General features: G+C 35.8%; 1 protein-coding gene across 1 annotated transcript in view; it reads right to left on the bottom strand.

The window, feature by feature from the left end:
* Window positions 1–11,907: 11,907 nt before the first annotated feature.
* Pi4KIIIalpha (phosphatidylinositol 4-kinase III alpha) overlaps window positions 11,908–19,181 on the bottom strand; it is a 131,000-nt gene continuing 123,726 nt past the window's right edge. Inside the window, exon 39 of the mRNA XM_083140110.1 lies at window positions 11,908–18,379. Coding sequence (XP_082996236.1) covers window positions 18,154–18,379 — 226 coding nt within the window. The 3' untranslated portion in view covers window positions 11,908–18,153. The remainder of the gene's footprint in view (window positions 18,380–19,181) is intronic.

The following is a 19,181-nucleotide window of genomic DNA, read 5'->3' as shown; positions in this document are numbered from 1 at the left end:
ATTATTTGCTTTTCAGAACCCATTTGAAACTTCTGGCTCTCTTTTCCCATTTTGATGAAGTATTTTTCCAAGGTATTCATAACTTGGGACCTGCTCGAGTTGTTTTCCATTACAATACACATTAAGTTTCCTAAGTGATCATCTCTTCTGCACGTCTTCAATTTCATTACTTTGCTCTTACTTTTATTTACCACTAGACCTTCTTCCTTTAATGTTTCTCCACCCTAGTATTGTTCTTTGCAGCTTTTCCTATGTATTTGCAATGAACACTATATCATCTGCGTACATCAAAGTTTGGAAGTACACTGGCCTCATTCTCCACTTCCCTACCTTTGTCTTTTCTGTCCTTTGCCTATTTCTATCACTTCATCCATTAGTGTTACAAAGAGTAACAGGATTAGATTATCCCCTTGTTTCACTCCTTTGTTCACCATCGAGCCTTGGTTTCACCATTTAGTCGAACGACTACTTCTACTTCTTCATACATCAACTTTACTGCTCTGAATAGTCTTGGTGGGACCTTTCTCGTATTACCTTTTGTGGTACCATGTCGAAAGCAGTTTCAGGTCAAAGAATGACAAGTTTTCTTCTTTTTCTCTGCTCAAAAATTTGTCTGATGTGGACCAGATTGAGTATATGTGGTCTTGTGTCAGTCTTTATGGGCAAAATGCTGCTTATTCCTCTTCGACGTCTGGTTCTAAGCAAATTCAAATTCCACCATTTTGTCCTGTACGTTGAATTTGGCTTAATTCTATTTTCCCACACACTTCTTCTGTCGATTTCAATATAATTTGTTTCAGTTGTGACCAGTTTTGTTCTATGTCATCATCTATCTCCTCTATTTATAGTAATTTATGTACTTTTGTTTCCTCTGGTTTTTGGTGTTCCTCTCTCTTAATTCTGGTATATGATTTTGTTATTTTCTTTTTACCAATTCTGAAGTTTATGTCTGCTGCTAATAGTGTGGTGTGGTGTTAACTCTGCTCCTTTTACATCCCGAAGATGTCATTTATGCTTCTTGCTTCTCTTTTATCTCCTTCAAAAGTAATTTGTTGGATTTACTTGTCTTTGAAGTATGATCTCCCTATTAACATGCATATGTCTAGCAGTTGTTAGCTATTTTAATTTTTGATCTCTTCTCCTCCATACGGTCCACATACTCCCTGCCCATTTCTCTGGTCATTACTCACCCTTCCATCATGATGATAATGTCTCTCTCTCTTTTTGCTCGATCTTTCCCACTGTTCTCTGTAGCACATCATAGAAAACTCAATGTCTGCTACATTTGTATCCTCTGTGGGGGCATACACCTGCATTATTGTTCTTGGCTTCCCTAGAGCAGTGTGTACGGTCATGATTCTTGAGCTTCTGACTTCCCAGCAGGTCACTTTTTGATCTATTTCAGTAGCTACCACTACTCAGACTCCTTCCTTTGCTCTATTCCCTCTTGGGATCCCAGAGTATCTAAGTACATAGTTCTAATCCAGTATCTATTCTCCATTTCCATTCTTTTTAACTTCACTCAATTCTATTATTTTGATGTTGTATTTCCCCCATCTCCTCAACTAATTCCTTCCCATTTATTGATCTTATATTCCAAGTTCCTATTCTCAATTTCTTTTCCCTGCGCGATCGTAGTCTTAAATTCTGTCCAGTACTTCTGAGGCATGTTGAATTTATGTGAATACGTTGGTGACCCTGTGCAGGTTATTAGCCCAGCGATAAGGTGTCTGGTGGGGGTCATCTCACAGCCTCCAGAACCAGGGATGGATTTTCCTTAGCCTTTGAAGATCTCTCTTCTCCACAAGGCAACAGTTTTCTCTTAATTATTCCCAAGAGCGCAGGCTGCCTCTTCTGTCATCTGTGCCATACCGAAGGACCCTTCTCTGCCATTGAGGACTTTACCATAACCCTGGTAAGGGGCCCTTACAAGGTACCATCAGCCGGAGTCAGCTCAACCAAGGTGGTTTAAGGAGGTGTTATTACTCCCCCTCCCCCTTTCTCATCCGGGCTTGGGACCCGCAATGGTGGAGTTACATGTAATTCACAACACACAAATATCAACATTCATCCATGGCAGCTGACAAAAGACAGGGGGATAACTCGGAGTTACAAATATCTTCTACTTTAATTAACTTAATATTATATATTTAGTATGTGATTGAAATGTTCATAAATGAACTGTAGCACATCATTTATTGGTGTGTAAGGTGTGACATCCCCTCCCCCCTTTCTTAGGACACCTAAATGTCAACCTCACTTCCACATAGTACCCCTTGGACTGATTTGGCAGACACGTGAGGCTCTGGCATCTGGGCCAAAGGCAAGTATAATCCTCTATAAGACTTATGTGTTGTTCATGTGTGTTTGTGATTGTCTTTCATCGGTTTCATGTTATCACCATTCATCCTTATCTTCGCTATTACCCAAAAAGTGGCAGAAACGCGAAGTAAAACAAACTAAATCAATCAATCATTCAACATAATTTATTTTACACTCTATAATTTACAGCATAATAATAATATCTCTTTATTCAGCAAGCGGAGTTCAGTCACTCTACCAACTATGTAGTCTTAACGGGTGAAAGTGTTCTTAAAACTGATTTTGACTCACTGTTCGGTGGTTAGCAAGTGTTGTGACCCTCTTAAATTTTTCAACCAACGTAAACACAACCTTTATTATCACATACAAGTCCCCCCCCCCCCCCCGCCATGGCACAGTGGTAGCATCGTCACCTTGTATTCAAAGGGTCCTGGGTTCGATACCCAGTGGAGGTACATAGTGGTTCGGATCGCACTTTCAACTGTAGGTCCAGTCCCGATTAGCCTTACTGTGCATAAAGTGGACTTAAAACACCAAATCAACCAAACAATCACATAAAAATTACTTGGCTCAATGGTTGTGGTTATGTGGAAAATGTTTCAACATGGCATCCAGCAGGAGATCATTTCATCTGACAGAAATAACCTCTATTGCAATTGACACTCATTTTTAATCACATTTTATGAACAGTTAAGGTATGTTTCTTCATTGATAGCATTCTGTTGAAATCATATTGTATTTTCTGAACAAATGCACATTTATGCAACCATACATGAGTCTAGAATAAAGTACTGCTTGGGATCCCTTTTGCTCATACACGTTCGTGTCTCGTAAGTCTAAAATATCCATATTGGCAGTATCAGCTCAAAATCATCTATTTCATCTTCATATATCACCTTGTACTGAAAAGATATGGATATGATAACTATACTATATTCACTTAAGTTTCAATTTCACTGTATCCTTCACTTCATTATCTATATTTGAGAGCTCACTATCACAAATTATGGTTATATGTGTACAACTGGGCTTCGAGTGTATACGAGGGCCACTATTTATATTTTGAGCCTTGGCAACACTGATTGAAGTTAGGCGCGATTTGACGTTTGCACGGAATCGTCTGGCATTATTGACCATAACGTACTTCAAATGTTTTGTCAATAGCTTCATTTGTGTTGTTTATGTTGCCTTGGAGATTACCCGACAACAATAAAATGGAATTAACTCGTGAACATTTTCGTGCGATGATTTTTTACGATTTTCAATGTGGGTTATCAATACAAGAGTGCATCGATCAACTTACTTCCACATTTGGCGATGGAGTCCCATCCTTTGTCACTGTGAAACGCTGGTATAACGAATTTAATCATGGCCGCCATTAGCTCACCGACGAGATTCGCCAAGGTCGTCCAAAATCAGTTGTTGTTCAAGAAAACATTGATGCTGTGCAAAACCTAATACTGCAAGATCGTCATGTGACATACTGTGAGATTGAGGCAACCATAGGCATTAGTTCCACCAGCATATATAAAATATTACATGATAATTTAGCTGTGAGAAAGGTATGTTCTCGTTGGATCCCACACAATTTGACAAAAACTCAAAAAGACGCTCGCGTCAATTAGTGCAAACAAATGCTCAATAAATACAATCGTGGTGCTTCAAAAGACGTATATAAGATTGTAACAGGTGACGAATCATGGATATATGCATATGAGCCAGAACGTAAACAGCAGTCGACTGTATGGATGTTTCAAGATGAACCCAATCCAACAAAAGTTGTTCGCGCTCGAAGCACATCGAAACAAATGGTCGCCTGTTTTTCCGGGAAAACTGGTCATGTGGCAACTATCCCTTTAGAGGAACGTACAACGGTCAACTCTGAATGGTACACAACAATTTGTTTGCCAGAGGTCTTCGGTCAAATACGGAAAACAAACAAACGCCGTCAGATCATTCTTCATCAAGACAATGCCAGCTGTCACACATCTCGTCTAACAACCGACTTTATGGACAGTCAAAGAATCGAATTGATGGGCCATCTGCCGTACAGTCCTGATTTGGCACCCAATGACTTCTTCTTGTTCCCGAATGTCAAGAATAAATTGCGTGGACAACGATTTTCGTTGGCGGAATATGCCGTTGATGCGTTCAAAAACCATATTATGGAGGTGTCTCAAGAAGATTGGAAAAACTGCTTTGACAAATGGTTCGAACGAATGCAAAAGTGTATTGACCATAAAGGAGAATACTTTGAAAAACAATAAAGCAGTTTTCAATGCCAAATTCCTGTTTTTTCATTGTTAGGCTCAAAATATAAATAGTGACCCTCGTAGCACTCATTTTGTCTGTTTAATTTTGCTAAATTGTGTATGCTATCTAGCGTCGTCCATGCGAACTATTTGATGCTCGAAGGAAATTCTCTCTCTGTAGCACTCTAGTCTGCAAGTAGCAGATTATTTTCATGGATAAAACCTGAATCCCATTCTTAAGTTTCCTATGAGAGGGAACTTGAACAAAAATCATCTTTAGGAACACCAAATGGCCATTTGTCTCAACTTGTTTAACATGTTCAACTTTTAATGTGAACCTAACATCATGAGTGCAATTGGGGAGCTACTTGAAAGCAACAATGGATGTATTGTTTCCCAATGCCAGTTTCTGCCTGTAACTCATGCAGTGTCCACTGTCTAGTCAGTTTTCATGAGAATCACTAAGGGCAAGTCTGGACTGTGAGGGCAAAACCTCGCATGCTGTATCGGGGAGAGTAATTGCTGTCAAATTGATTGTGTGGAGCTGGGCATTGTCATGGTTAAACATGACCCTTCCAGACAACATCCACGGTCTTTTCTTGCAAATAGCATTTTGTACAGCACCCTTTATCAATGTGTAAACATTAATTCCGACCCTTTCTCCAAAAAAAAAAATACCATATTTATGCGTGTATAGTGCGCGTGCGTGTATAATGCGCAGTCTGGTTTTGGATGGGTAAAAGTGACAAAAAAATATATCTCGTATATAATGCGCAGTACAATCCAGTTTCAAGAAATGGATTTCTTAGTTGTAGGTTGTAAATCTGTTGCTATGCTGATCAAGAGTGAATGACGTCATACCTATTCAATTGCTCATTCCTTCTTTTTCAAAATATATACTTTTTTTCCGTGACTAATGTAACATTTATATGAGGCACATTCAGGACCTTCCAAATAGCAGTTAGCAACACAAGATTTCTTCCATTAAGGAATTTACACACTTCATGTATGTCATATTATTTGGCCAGTAATACATTTTAATTTTCATGATCTTTTTTTCTTATATTTTCTTTCATCCAAAGTACCATAAAAATCAGAATGTTTCTTCATTTTTTGATGAACTTATTTCAACCGCATTTCGCATTCGTGTCGTTATCTTGTATGGAATACTGTTTCCATATACAGAAACTGCAGGATTTAAGCTGTACAATGATATATAACATGATAGAGTTCCGTAAACATGAAAAATCAATGCAAGTGTCTCAAAATAATGGAATTAACCTGTACGGTTTCATGTTGGCTGTCTGAATTATTCCGTGCATAATACTCACCACGGTTTTTGGGGACAAAAATTGTGGAGAAAAGTGCGCATTATACATGAGTAAATACGGTACATATGAATAACAACTTGGATGTTCCATGCAGTTCATTTACCAGCAACTATTGTTCTTCGCCAAACTGTTGATATAATTCATCCATTCTTGCAGTTTTCTCAAAATTTCAGCTAGCTTCAGGTTCTCCTTTGCAAGGAATTTGATTATGTACCACTGTTCTAACATCTACAGAACACCGTTTGCTGCCATGTTCACTACAGCTACTATGCATGCACAAAATATGTCATGTATCATGCTGGATACTACTGAAGGATTACATTACATCCTCCAAACATTTTATGTGCCACAGTTATCATTTTTTTTTATGTACAAAAGTCTCAGTCAACCTTGAATGACCCTTGTACTATCAAATTGTGATAGCAATGTCTCTTTCAGAAAATTAAATTAGTCGCCATGACTTATGCCTAGAGACGTGAAGTTTTTGTTTCATTTTTCCCTAAATTTCAATGTTCTTCTTTACTGCAATTCGGTGTTATTTCTAGCCGTTTAGGACAACATTCGGTGTTATTTTGACATGCATTTTTACTGTTCTTCCTAAGTTTAAGATTTTCACATTGCTTTAGTTCTGGAAAATTCAGACAATTTTAGTTTTAATTGAAAAAAAATTAAGGCTTACTTTTGTGAGAAATGGCCAAATTTCTTCCATTTGGAAAACTATTTCATCTCATCAGCCAGTGAAATGTTTATTGAAGGATATCACCCAAATATTTGAACAAAATCATACACATCACATTTTCCTAATGTGAAAAAATCCCTCTGTACTCAGTCATGTCTGCGCCAAACTGCAACAAATGAAGCATGACAATCTCTTTTGAATCGAACTATCACGAAATAGACTACAAATGACAGATCTTCAGGTAGTTCTTTTTGAACAGAAGAAGTGTTATCTCCAGTTTGTTGCATATCTCTGCAGCGTTTTTTGCATTAAAATGTGAAATTTGGTGTTATTCTGAAAAAAGACATAATTTGAGTTATTTCGCGATTCCGAAACATCAAAAACTTGCCCCCTTAACCTACCCAAATACATTTTAAACACTTTTCCAGACCAAGTCATTAGGGCAATTAATGTACATGAAAGTGTATGTACAGTAGCAGCGATTAGGGCAGTGTGTGTGGGGGGGGGGAGGATTTTCCCCCTACTTTCTGCCCCACCAGTATGGTCTCTTAATGCTATCCCTTATCTACCAAGAAAAAATTAACTGTCCTTGTCCCAACCCCAAAGTTTTGGCACCCAGTCAAAGGTGATATATGTAAGAAAACCAGAGCACTTAGATGAAAATTCACACTTAGTCGCAATCAAGTTTGAAACCTTAAACTGTAGTACAGTGGGATCCATAAGTATTACCAGGCAAATTGTCCATCACCACGTTTACTCCCTTTGTTTTATGCAATGAGAACTTCAAGAACTGACACAAAACACCAAACAATCTGCTTACAACCTCTGAACCAGTATACGTAAAAATACACTGCTTAAGAATACGTAGGATGAAGATAAAAACCAACGAAAATAGTCATGGACAATTTGCTGAGCAATATTTATGGATCCCACTGTACATCAGATTAATCTTTTCACCACAAAGCATACAGCAAACACACCAGTTTCAGTGGTGAGTTTTTATGTGATACCTCCTCCATACTGAGTAATGTTCGTAACTAGTGTAAATAATACATAATTATAGCAAAATTTAGTAATATCTACCCCGGATAAGTATATACCAAAATTAAATTCTTTTTCCTAAAGTAATTAACGTAGTCTCTAGAACAAGGATAGCCTGATAATTAATCATAGGTTATCAGTAGCTCGTAAATGGTCAGTTACATGCCACACAGTCCTGGCAGCAATCTTGAGACATTTTTGCAGTTATGTCCTTACGTAGATTCTACTCACATGACAAATGGAATCTTGACAAAATGAAACAACTAAATCTTGATATTGAAGATTACTCATGCACCAATAAAAATAAGAACATTTTAAGCAAGGTTGAAAAAGAGAATCTTATGTGCGTTACTGTATCAAATGAAGGGTTCGGGTGTAAAGTATGGTCAGTGACATTTTGGTCATTTCTGAGTTAATTAAGAAAAAAGTTATTAGAACCTTTACCGTGGATAAATTGTTTAAGTTGTATTTACCAATTTCAGAAAGCTTCACTAAATCCAATGCAAATTGCATAACATGGCAATTTCACTCAAAAATTTAAGAATGGGACATTTTACTTTGTAACTCAAAAATGATCAAAATGTCACTTACCATGTTTTACACCAGATCCCTTCAAATATTGGTATCTCAATAACAACCAGAGGCATAAGAACAAATTTTCATGCAATGACGAATCAAAATAACATAAATTGATTCAATACACCTATCAGGCTGCGGGAGACAAGACATCAACTTAAAATTATCTACAATTATATCAGAAGTTAGTAAATGAGAAGATCTAAAAGTTTTCCCAAGATCCTGCAATTAGAGATTAACGTGGCACATCTTTACTGCCCCATCCACCTATTAAAGAATAATTTCATTACAGGGTGACAAGAAATAACCCATACTAATATTTGTGATCATAAATTTATTAAACAGAAACAATTGAGCAAAACAACACTGAAGAACAATGACATGGGACCTTAGGAAAAAGATGTTCAGCCGGTTTCGAAGTGGCCTCCCTGGGCGGCGATACAGAGATCCAAACGGGCTTTGAAATTTTGGGCGATGGGCTGCAGGTCCTTGGGCAACAATCGGTTCCACTCATGATGTCGTGATTGCTTCAGCGACTCCAAACTGTGGTGGCGTTTAGCACATACCCTGGCCTCCAAAATCGATCAGACACTGTAGTCCATTGGGTTGAGATCCGGCGAGTAGGGTGTCCATTCCGTCGATGCGATGAAGTCCGGAAAATGTGTTCTGCACCACGCTTGCGTCATTTTCGCCCTGTGGGCCGGAGCGGAGTCTTGCTGGAATGTCCATTGTGTATCGCCAAAGAGCTGCTGGGCCCACGGAAGGACGACGTTCGCGAGAATGTCACGGCGGTACACTTCTTGGTTGATTTTGACCCCTTGATCCACGAAAACCAGGGGCATCTTGCTGCTTGCGCAAATTCCACCCCACACCATGACCGATTGCGGCTTTTGGCGGTGTTCGACGATGGCTGAGGTATCGGGAGCCTCTGCAGACCAGGTCCTGTTCTTTTGGTGGTTGTGCGCCTGCTCCAAGGTGAACAGTTTCTCGTCTGTGAAGAGAATGCGCTCCCATCGCTGACCTGCGGCCCGGCGCTTCAGAAGGTGGCATCTTTTGAGTCGCAAGCGCTTGTTTTCGTCCGTGAGAAGCTGAACTTTTTGGAGCTTGTACGCCTTGAGGTTGATGTTCTTTTTTGCCATTTGCCGCACCGATTCGCGGTTGATCCCGATCTCACGGGCGACTTTTCTCATGGAGACCCTCGGATTTCGCTGAACTTGCTTTTTGATGATCTTGTGGTTCTGGGACGTGTTGACGGTAGGCTTTCTTCCTCTTCCGGGACGGTCGCCTTCATTACCGAGCTCCTTGAATCACTGAACTGTGTCTGAGACTGTCATTTTTGGAACACCCAGCAAACGAACAATTTCACATTGACACTTTCCTTGACGCCACAGTTCCAAAATTTCACTGCGTTTGGTTGACATTTTGAAACACAGAGAAAGTAATCGTTATGAAGCTGAAACAACAGGTACAGTTACAAAAGACTATGGAGAATCCAATAAGACAACAATTATTTGGCTGCGGTACACTACATTCCTGGCAGGATACGCCAAACTTTGTACGGGTTATTTCTTGTCACCCTGTACATGTTAAAGTTCTTATGAACCAAGAAACAATTTTTAATATTTTTATTTATTCCATGTACTTTGCTATGTATTTTCAAATGTGGATAGTAGTTAATTCCATGGTTTGGGAGTTTGGCGATCTCTGCTCTAGACTAACTATAGATAACAATTAGGGTTGAGCCAATACTGCCACTGCTGTATCTGTACTGAAATATCAGTTGTAATTTATTCACCAATACCACTCACTATTTGCAGAATCTCCCCACGTGCAAAGCAATGTTTTCATGGAATCTAATTATCCCGGGAATTATACCAAATTTTAAGTTTTGAACCAGTATTGTACGAAAAAGGATTTTCTAGCTAATTATCAGCTATTTTAAAATTCCAATATATTTTTGAATATTGCAATGCAGTTGGTCACCAGCCCTGGAAACACATTTAAAATTAGAAACAGACAAAAATGGCATAATTCGTGTTATTTCGTGATTCCGAAACATCGAAAACTTGCCCCCTTAACCTACCCAAATACATTTTAAATGCTTTATTATGCATTCCTCAACTTTTCGGTGTCTTCGTTACAATGAAAACTTCACGTCCCAACTTATGCCCCAATCCTCGAATACATCTCTAACAATATCTTAACGATTAAGATTGAATGGTTGCATCACAACAATCTCAGAAAACTTCGGGTTGAATAATACTTTCCTGGAGTCTGGGTATATTGCAGGCTGCACAGAAATCCAGCTAACACATTTCCGGAATCATCGGAATTTTGCAAAGTGTGCAATCTTAATTAAGTCTGTATCTAAATTGTGTGTAAAACTGGATTTTGTGATTAAAAAAACAACGTATTTAAACAAATATTAACTTTAATCCACAATGTTTGTGTAGTTTCACGTTACATCAATATTTACATTTAAGGAATGTACATAGTTATTCAGTCCAATGGAAAAATACATTCTGTAGCATTATTTACAGCTTCAATACCTCAATATGTCCAGGTAGCTATTATTACAATCTTGCAATGTAAACACACACAGAAAACTTAATTTGTAGTGTATTTCACAATGTTTGGAAAATAAGCAAAGATTTGATATCCAGTCCTTCTACATTCCTCTTATGTCTACAGTCTACAATTAATTACTTGTAATATTTCTTTGGTAGTCATTCATCTAACAACACAGGGAGTCCAATAACATCAAGCATATTATAATGCTCATTTGGTAAATGCGTATTTATTATAATAGGAAAAATTAGAAGTAATCTTGCAATTAATTTTCTACCACACAAAATATTTATATACAAGAATGAAAATTATAGAAACCATTATTCAGTTAATATCATAAGTAGCTACTGAAGAAATGAAAAAAAAAATAATGCTAGATTAGCTCAATTATTCAAGTTCAGCTAGACAACTGTTTTTAAAAGTGTGATCTGCAGGGGGTTTAAGGATGTATCTTAGAAAACACACCAATTTTCTAAACAAGGAAATGCAGGAAGAAATTGGATTCAGTTTCTTTGAAAAATGCTCAAATAAGTAGTATATGAACAACATTATTTGGTAACAAAAACACTTAAGTTTGTTTGAATATGAATTAAATTGGGGATGGATCCATATGCAATTTTTGATAACACCGACATAAAATTTACCTATAAGGACAACAGATTTGATATACAATTGAAATGAATCAGTCTTCAAAATTAGTGGATGCAAGTTGTAAATTGAGGTTGTAACTTTGAGTTACAATATTTAGTGATGCTACATGGTTTGATAATTAATAATATCATTTATATTTCTTTGGCCAAGCAATTCATTTCACATCTTATTGTATTTTGGGTACTTTGTGCTGCTTCCATGTCTTTATAACTTTATCATAATGACAAATTGACTGACAATTAGATGAAATGCCTGACAGCACAATCAAAAATCACTCTTGGCTTCAAATTACCAAACATTATTAAACATGATAAATCCAGTAGCATAAAGTTTATTCTCTCTGCAGTATAGTTGTGGAAAAAGAAGAAATATATAGTCGATTAATTTTTTTTGCATATATCAGTTTTGTCCTACACTTAGTACAGTCACGGACACTGCCGGCTTGTAATGATTCTATTGAAAGTCAATGTATTCATTACAAGCCGGCAGTGTCCGTGACTGTACAATTAAATCAAATTTTGATGACTTAGATTTTTTAAATTTTGAAACTTTTTAATTCATAAAAGTTATTTCCGACACAGTTACTGAATGCAAATCATGGAAGCATTTAACTAAATCAGTCTCAATATATTTTCAAAGTAACAAACAGTAGTGTTTATGTATATATGTACAAAGTAAACAGTAATTCTGCTTCTGCATTGATAAAGTATTTATTAGTATAATTATAGTAGAATTTTTAAAATATACCTGAATTATGCCTGAACGCTGAACACATATCTTCTGCAGTTTAAAACTGTTGTTGATGAATAAATTAATTAAGATTAAAAACGACTGTAACATAGTAAAAAGGTTATTTTAACATAATGCAGTCTATTCAGTGACAGCAGTTAAGAACTACAAGAAGATTTCATTGCTTACTTCACATAAAGGCCTAAGCACCAATTGCATTTTTCTATCTTTTTTTTCCACATTTAAAATATGTGTTCAGCATTATATACTGCTGGACAATGAAAACCGGACACTTTAATATTTGACATCTGAATTGCAATAACAGCTCGCAGGTATATTACAGAATGTTCGGCAGATCATGTAGTACCATATGCACCATTCATAGGCTCGGACTTTGTTTATGCATTCGTACTTAATTCAGTTTCTGCAACATTTAGTTAGCCCTTGTACCAGAGCTTTTATCGACCCATTGCGTTATCACAAAAAATGCAAGTGTCCGGTTTTTTTTTGTCCAGCAGTATAGATACAGACACAAAAGTTTCTAAAATTTGGAGGTAAAAAATTAACATTTTCGCACTTCTGGTGCTTAGATGAATTCTTGATATATAAAGCAGTGCAAAATTTTTCAACTGGTGCTTATGGCCTTACATCAGATATGCAACGATACATGCTAAGACAAAATACACCTTTGTCTCAGAAAATGAATGTAATTATTTTTTAAAAATCCTACTATGATAATCAGGACATGTGCTAAGAACTTATCAGTATTATTAATGTAAGATTAGTTGAGAACATTATCATATATGAAAAAAAAAAATACACAAAATGGAGAAGCATTAAAAAAATCACACGTGTATTATTATTGCACAATATATTAACGTGACAAACATCAATAATATTTGCAACAAACATTACCATTCTTATATCACAGTCTTCTGTCACTTCATTGAACAAGTGATTGAATTGTTATGGAAAAACACACGTCAAAATATTAAAACATTTCTGAAAAGTGGCAAGAATTTTTTTTCATTATTTATACTGCAAGGAAATTAATATTTACATATATTATAATATTATATTATTGTACACTAAGGGGCACATTCCTTAAGTCATAATGAAATCGCCTTGTAACCAGGGGGTCCAAGATTCGATACCCACTGGAGGAGTGGTTTGGATCCTACTTTAAACTGGAGGTTCAGTCCCTATTAGCCTATCTGTGCATAAAAGTGGGCTTAAAACAAAACTCAACAGAACTTGTAATGAAATGCACAAATTGAATGGAAATAACTGATCTTGTAAATCTGGGAAAACCAATTACTTCACCTACTTTAGGAACACACTATGCAAAAGACTCAGTTGCGGTATTATATTGATTAAATAGGACCCCTTGAGTACAAGGCAATCACGTTTCCACTACGCCAACGGGGAGGAAGCAGTATTCTGTTAAGGGGAAATTTCCACATGGCATCCAGTAGCAGACTAATTCTCTTGGCAAAAATAAATTCTACTGCAAACATTCTTATGCATTTTAAGAACATTTAAGGCACACCCATCTTATGCATGTTGCTTGATATTGCATTTTGTTCAAAATATAATGTACTTTCTGCACTAGCGCAGTTTGAAGCAACCATGTACATACATTTTCAGCAAGTAACAGTGATTTCTTATAAAACAATCTGCCTTCCACTCTGCATTTCATGCACGAACAAACTTCACTCATTCCACAAAAAATGATTTTATGAGTGCCACAATGAACTTCACAATCTTCTCAAGAGGACTTAAGGAACGCCCAAATACCATCACTTGTTCAACACGTTAAACTATTGCAACTTTCAGAACACACCCACAATCTACCAGAGTTTGTCCATGTTCAAATTTCTTTTTTATGGGCGAGGTATGTAGATTCTTCAACATTCTCTTATGCCACACAATCATTCACACCCTAATACCAATTTAACGTTACATGCACTACAAAATATCATGAGCCATCTTTCGTAGAATTGAATATACAAATTATTCTCTTCTTCACCTACATGTAACTCATGCAATGAGATCCATACACTGAATAAAATACACCATTAATGTGCCAAAATAAGAATTGATACATAATAATTTTATGAGGAGGAAAAATTCCAGTATACAATTTAATTTTGCTCAATTGTTAGATTGTTATTAACTCCATTCTTTGATTGTATTTCTTCATTGGATTAAATAGAAACAAAGAAATGGTATTTGTATATTTCCATACCAGTATATACATTAACATACAGAAAATAATATAGTATAACTATTCTATTTACTTCTTATATTATACTGACATGTGACACATATTTCATATATGGGCAATTCTTACTTTTTATTTACTAAATTCTGCACATTCTGTGTGGAAAATGTCAAATGGAATTGAAAAAAAATATAATGATGAATTGACCACACAAACTCCAGTCCATTCAAAACAACTTGCTATGTTGTAGAAAGGAACCTACTTAACTATAATTATTAAAAATACATAATGGATCAATACAATATATTCACTGATACCAATATAGTACTAACATAAAATTTACTGATACCAAACTGATTATTCTACCAATTCAATATAGAACTGCAAAAGTTCCATGGATATCCAGACATCTGATAATGTCAATTAAATTTTGTAACCACAATGGGTTTAACCTTTGAAACAGAAACAGGATATTTAGATTTTTGCTGTAAAAAAAGGGGCTTATGAAGTATTTGTTTATATGCATAAAAATAATAACGGCAAAATTTTGTACTCAATCACATGCAATATTGGATCGATAAAATTATCAGTTCATTTTATTGACACACCGATATGTCAATATCAGATGATACCGATTGAGAACCGATAAATTTTTCCCATCCTTAATACTTTGTAACAGTTGTTTCAGAACAGAATAGAAGAATAAATATCCATCAAATGAAAGAATATGCTTTAACAACAAACCAGAAATAATATTTTACGAAATGATTGCAGAGCATTGAAGCTACATATATGATCTTTACCATATATTGCCTTATATATTGACTACAAAGTACTGTCATATGATATGGATACAGTTAACTTTCAAAATCACTGCCATTATCACAAATTACTTCTGTGTCGAAACTTTAAAATCACATCCTATATGGGTAATATTTCATGTAACATGCAATAGGCAGTCACAATTGTTGCCTACATGTATACATAAATGAAATTAACACAATAAATGCACAGCTTTATGTACTAACAAATGAGACATGAATTACGGAATACAAATGCAAAAAAAACTAGTTGTTTATTTACGTAGACTTTACAGATTAACAAAATTATTAAATTGCATGTAACCTTAATTTCAAATGTTTGAAATTAACTATTAATTTTGAATTCTATCCTCTTATTACGATGGATTCTCTTTGTTCTGTAAACTCAGTTTTTGGATTTGTTTCATGTTAACTACATAAAGTTACATAACATTACATAAATACTTCCTTTAAACATTTTTCCTACGTATTTTATATGAATGAATAACTATAAAATTCAACAATAGATTGAGCAAAGTTGCACAAAAAAGCAAGGGAAGAAATACATATTTAATGCATTCTCTGTAGTACATATACAAAAAAAAAATGTGATACTAAAACTGAAGCATGTCCTACACATAAAAATATGCATATCACAAAAATTTACAAACACTGCACTAAAATACAAATAACAGAAATTTTGCATAAATGCATCAGGACAATAATGAATTAAAATATTCTTTCTCTACAAATTTAACATATAAGTACATGTGAACACAAACCTCATAACAAAAATTACACAAATTGATTATTAATTGAGTATACAGAGGACAGTCTTTATGTCAAATATAACAATAATATACTCTATATAATAACTACATTTTGTTTCATTTTCTTTTTATGCATACAAAATATACATTTTTTTCTTGATGTGGTGCAACACTTTCATTCCAACAATTTTTAATTATTATTTCTGAAGACTTTTAACTAATTCTTATATTACAGGTAGCTTGTATGCACATTTTTACAAGCATGAAGAGTGGAGAAAACTTTCTTTGAAAAGGGAAGGGAGAGGGGATTGTAGGAGGTAAAAAACATCCATACTCTCCTCATATTTCAAGCATGTATGTATGACACTTTCTTTTTCACACTGTTGGAAAAAAAAATTCAATACAACCTGACCACCCACCCCATAGACAGGGCACTTGGGAGTTTTCGCCACCGATTGTGATCCACTGTAGTCAGTAGCATGCCTATTGGGTGAAAGGGTGATGCAACATAGGCTTCAAATTTTAAAAAGATAAACGTTATATGCGTGACGATGAAAAATCAAGGACTGGCAAAGACATTAAGTCTACTGGGCACACTGCTGACTGTGCTCAAATACAAGATAATGTGAATATCTGGAAGAAGAGACCTGTAAGAGTACCCCGACATTTTGATTCGTTTACAAGGTAACCAATAGACAAACAATCTCTAACAAAATATTAATACACTTCGGAACATAATGTGGTTAAAATAAATTTGCTTTCGTTAAATGAAATTACAGTTTCACAAGGACAAAGAAAAATTCTTCTTTTGGTTATGTCAAAACCAGACATATAGCAATAACAAAAAAGTTACTTTTTGAGTTTATAAAACCGTACTTATAATACATAAGATATTACTTTCTATCAATATTTTGCAGACACAATAATAGTGCAATTTCAAATTAAATAAAAAAATTTAGTTTTAATTTTTAGTTTACATTAATGAAGTTAATTTATGCAACACAACTTTCGTTGTAAAGTTCTAGTGTTTTGCATACCTTGCAGGTAAAAGTGTAAATTCAAGGATACCTAGTTTGTGCGCGAAGCCTGGAACACAGACCAAAACACAGAAGAAAAAATGAATAGAAATTGCGAATAAAATTGTTCATATCAACAAGAGGATGGTGATTCTGGAGTTAGCAACCTGATTTCTTAGGAGCTTGCAACCTAGCCACAGTTAGCATGGCAACGTGGATTCCTTGAAGAGGCTGAGAAAAAGCGAAGCAGCTAACTACTTACATGCAGATCTAGTTTTCTACCTTCAAGCCTAGGACCAGTGTCGTGGTGAGATAGTACACATCTTTGACTCAACACCACTGCTTGCAAGGTAACAAAAATTTCAGCCCAGTCTAGTTTGCTGCACTCTGACACTCAGTGTAGTGCAGGTGCATCCCATCTTTAGGCTGGTGCAAGGAAATTGTGTTCAACCAAGTAGACGCTATACGCAAAAATAGCAGTGTTCAGTTTCGTACGTTTCAACAAATACCTGCCTGCTGCTTTCAACATTCATTTGATTGTTTATCACGTACACTGTACACTGCTCTACAATGCGGTGCAAATGTTGCAGATGCCAAATCAACAAAGTAGATGACTCGGTGTTGCTGCACCTCACAACCAACTAGACACGTGAATGCAAAGGGAGTTGAAAAGTGCAACGAACTAGACAGGGCTTCTGAAGTGTCTAGTTGCATAGATATTAACTGTTATAAGCAACTGCTCAGATCTAAAAGAGGCATTTCACAACAGCACACAGAATAACACAATAGAATACAACTTAAGCTTATTTGCAAAAAAACATGTTTACTATTTCATTTAAAGAATGAAACTGTTACGAAAAATACAAAATGTTTAGATTTAGAAATGAGTACACAAACATAACCACTATCAAACTTCTGCACATACATACACAACATAACACATATCAACATACATTATGATTTGTCAACGATATTGAAGTAGGATGATTCATACAGGGAGTTCACAAAGAAATTATGACCATTTCGAAAAAAAAAATATACATTTCTTACAAGATAACAAAATAAAATTTTAGATTGTTGCCAAATACAACAAGATCATGTTACAACTCAATATATACAATACCTACATGAAATACCCAACATAAATATATATTCTTAATAGCAACCCACAGAATTTCATATCAAGAACAGTGTTTAGTATGGAATTTGATTTTGATAATACTGAATCATATCGTACGTTCGGGTTCGGAAGTTTAAGAAGGAATTCCTTATGACAGACAGCATGTAGTTCGCTGCTTCCTTTTCACTGGCCTGAGGTGCAAACCTTGCCCGGAGCAACTTTATTGTCTGTCCTCTGAAACAAGGCAAGCCAGTGTCCAGCATCAAGGATACCAGGGAAATGATAGCTTCTTGATATGGCCTAAGAAAAAAAATGACACTCGTATTAAAAGTTACAAGCTGTAAAAATAGTTATAACAATAATTATATATACACACAGTCCAACAATTAAGTAACAAGACTGATTTTATATTGTCCCACATGTGCATTCTGTGAAGTAACGCGTTCATGATGTAGTGTGGTCCATAATCCATAACCTGGCAACACCTCATGAACTTGCGATGGGCATGCTGGGAATTATGTCGCCATGTCGTGAAGGAGGTGCAAGGGTGTCGTCGCTATGGAGCAGCGAGTGAACATCAAGTTTCATGAAAGACATTCTGAAAACTGCTTGCGGGAATAAACATCTCTTGGATTCTATTGTTGTGGACAAAACAGAGCATTTTCACTACAGTTCTTGTACAAACCGACAAATCGCAGGATAGAAGTCGCTAAATTTACCAAGAGAGAAGAAAATGCAGCTTGAAAAATCAAACGGTGAAGACAATATTGTGGTTCTTACTACAGGAAAGGCATTATTCATAATGTATTTGTTGCAGAGGATGAAACTGTAATTGGCTGTTGCTATCGTAGTGCTCTAAATGATTATGAAAGAGAACTGACCCTCTCCGAGCTCAGTTTTCTGAGGCGGGCAGTTGATTCTTGCTCCACGATAATGCATGGTGCCAGGGAGCAGTGTTTGTCTGGGTATTACTGGTACAAAAACAAGTTAATGTGTTGAATCTTCCTCTCTACTCTTCAGATTTATCCCCCTGTGAATATTTTCTGTTCCCGAAAGTGAAGCTGCTGCTGAAATTGTGCACTTTCGATGAACGCAGGACCAT

Source organism: Lepisma saccharinum, chromosome 18 (assembly GCF_977018435.1).
Source record: "Lepisma saccharinum chromosome 18, izLepSacc3.1, whole genome shotgun sequence".
Classification (NCBI taxonomy): domain Eukaryota; kingdom Metazoa; phylum Arthropoda; class Insecta; order Zygentoma; family Lepismatidae; genus Lepisma; species Lepisma saccharinum.
This window is presented reverse-complemented; position numbering and strand designations above follow the sequence as displayed.